The 2,609-nt window shown below is 35.4% G+C and overlaps 1 protein-coding gene across 1 annotated transcript in view; it reads left to right on the top strand.

Moving 5' to 3' along the window:
- The window catches only part of ghrhrl (growth hormone releasing hormone receptor, like), a gene marked incomplete in the record, with an annotated part of 49,049 nt that overhangs the window by 33,705 nt on the left and 12,735 nt on the right, over positions 1-2,609 (top strand). The window contains 2 exon segments of the mRNA XM_014002945.1: positions 1,003-1,094; positions 1,727-1,830. Of these exon segments, the coding sequence (XP_013858399.1) occupies positions 1,003-1,094; positions 1,727-1,830 (196 nt within the window).

The raw sequence follows: 2,609 nt of genomic DNA, 5'->3' as shown, positions 1-2,609 counted from the left end.
ATGAAGTACCTTGGATAATCTCCAGAAATCAATTTAAAGGGTAATAAAATAATTGCTGATGTAATATTTCCATATTTCCCTTATAAATATTATAAAAACACAAAATAAGTATAAATAAGTATTTATATTTGTGTACAAGCTGTTTAGATTGTCAAAAAGCCTGTGTTTTTAGGGTTATTAACGAAGTTCGTGTACTCAGACCAGTAATATTTGGGGTCACAAGTTTTTGCCATGAATATTTTGTGGGTCAGAAGACAAAAAGTTTGGGAACCACTGGTCTACAGTATCATGTAGTGTACACACTGCATTTTATGGTGTGCCATTTTAGTGATCAATGCTGCAGATAATGCATGTTTTGTGTTTACCCTCTGTGACTCTGTTCACACTTGGACTTGTGATTCTACGCATCATTGGAGATTGTGACAACAGCTACAGAAGCTGTAAATTCACCACTATAACCTCCTCTATCAAACGTCCACGAATCATTTGTTGAACCGGTCAATTTGAATAAGTCTTTTAAATAAAGACAAAAAGGGGAATTCTTCACAATACATGTGGCTCCACCCACATGACGTGATGACATACCACATATGGCGTACGTAATGATGCAACTCATTCAAACTTGAATAATTTTGAATAGCTCTATGAAACAAAGAAGAAAGAGCTATTTATCCCATCTTTAGCTGCAGACTGTGGGACTGACACAAACCTGTTGATGTTAGCTTGCTAGTTAGCTGTTAGCTAACTTAAAGTTGGCAAAACATAATTTAATGGAAGCTACTTGTTGCAAACGAAAAAATTAGTTCCACTGTTAGCTGTTAGCTGGTTAGCAAAACAATGCAGCTGCCTTTAAAGAATGCCTTTTCCTTAATCGTTAGTATTAAATTTTTAAATAGTTTACAATTTTTTCCTAAATATTTTGAATATTGTAATGTTTTTGCATGGTTTATGGGGTGACAACGCTGATCAGATCTCTGTGATGACTTCTCGATGTTGCTCTAGGGTCAGTGAGCCGAAACTGCACCAGCAGAGGCTGGTCAAAGCCTTTCCCACCGTACCACGTTGCCTGCAGTGTGGAAGATGACATTCCTGAGGTGAGAGCTGTGGAGGCGTGGCGGGCTTAGGAGGTCAAACAGGAGGTTAGAGGAGAACGTTAGAAGAAGGGTAGCAGCAGGAATGAGCTGGGTGACAGACTGAGAAATGGACAGGACAAATATAAAGACAACCAAATTACAGACTCTAAACACACTAAAGAAAAAAACTGTTTGAAGATGTACTTTCTTAAATGGGTGAAATAAATTGCAACACTAAAATAAAGAAATTAAAGAAATTCAGACACAAATACAAATTCAACTGTAAATCTGAAAATAAGACAAAATGATGTCACTCAGACTGTAATGACTGAAATTATGTTATTTACAAAGAAAATGGACAGTGGTACTTAACTTTTTTTTTGTAGATTCTAGCCTTAGTGCCAGATAAAACATCTTTTTTTGTTTTGATGTAAAATGATTTTCAAATGTTCAAAAAAAATGCTGGAAGAGAAGGCTTTTTTACGGACGATTCAGCCATCTTTTCAGTACAGCTTAGGCTCAAGTTTACCAGTAATTTTGTCTTATTTTGAGACATTATCTTCATTTTCAGACCTGCCAGTGTTTTGAAAAGCTTTGATACTTTGAAAATAATGTCTTTGCATGTGAAGTCCCTCTACCTGTCTTGTTTTTAGACTGAGGAGTCGTACTTCACCACTGTGAAGCTGATATACACCATCGGCTACAGCGTCTCACTGGGGGTGCTGGCGGTTGCTGTTTTCATCCTGTTGCTCTTCAGGTATGAACCAGGTGTTGGACTGTCTTGTTTATTCAGAGTTTCATCAGCAGTAGCTGTATTTTTGTCAACTTTGATAAGTACAGTGGAATTTAGATTTTAGGAAACAACTTATAATGAAAAATGTTTTTTAAACATAACTCCATGAAGTTTTAAACAATGAGAACAATCTTTCTTTCAATATTTTTCAGGGCTTTTCACACACAACTTGTTAAGCTTTGCCACTGTGTAAAATATTGCATTTCTAGCTCGATTTTGGGGTCATTCATACTGACAAAATACAGGGTGATTCAAAAGCCTTAAGACACCCTTTTATTTCAAACAATGAAATATCTGAAAAACCTGAATACAATAGGCGAGTTTATCTTTTAGACCAGGGGGATAAAACTCAGTTGGGTGAAAATTAAAAACTTTGTCCAAGCCAAGGGCCAATTTCTGTCAATATTTCTTGAAGAAATTACGCCATATTTTTCTCTCTCGCGTTCATTATGTTTTTGTGTATTATTGTATATTTTGCTCTGCGTTGTCACCTTGTGTTTTGAGTTACAATTTTAGAAATTAATTCTTGATGTGATGTTTCAATTTTCTTTGCTTATGTGTAATTATGTTTTCTGTTTCATTTTATTCTTTCCACTATTTTTATACTATTAATGATTGTGCAGCACCTTGTGCAAATATTTCTGTGAAAGGTTCTTTATAAATAAAACCTTACTTACTTACTTACTTACTTACTTACTTACTCACTCACTCACTCACTCACTCACTCACTCACTCACTCACTC

This window comes from Austrofundulus limnaeus, unplaced genomic scaffold (assembly GCF_001266775.1).
Source record: "Austrofundulus limnaeus strain Quisiro unplaced genomic scaffold, Austrofundulus_limnaeus-1.0 Scaffold15, whole genome shotgun sequence".
Taxonomy (NCBI): domain Eukaryota; kingdom Metazoa; phylum Chordata; class Actinopteri; order Cyprinodontiformes; family Rivulidae; genus Austrofundulus; species Austrofundulus limnaeus.
The sequence above is the reverse complement of the archived record's forward strand: the minus strand, read 5'-3'. Positions and strand labels throughout refer to the sequence as shown.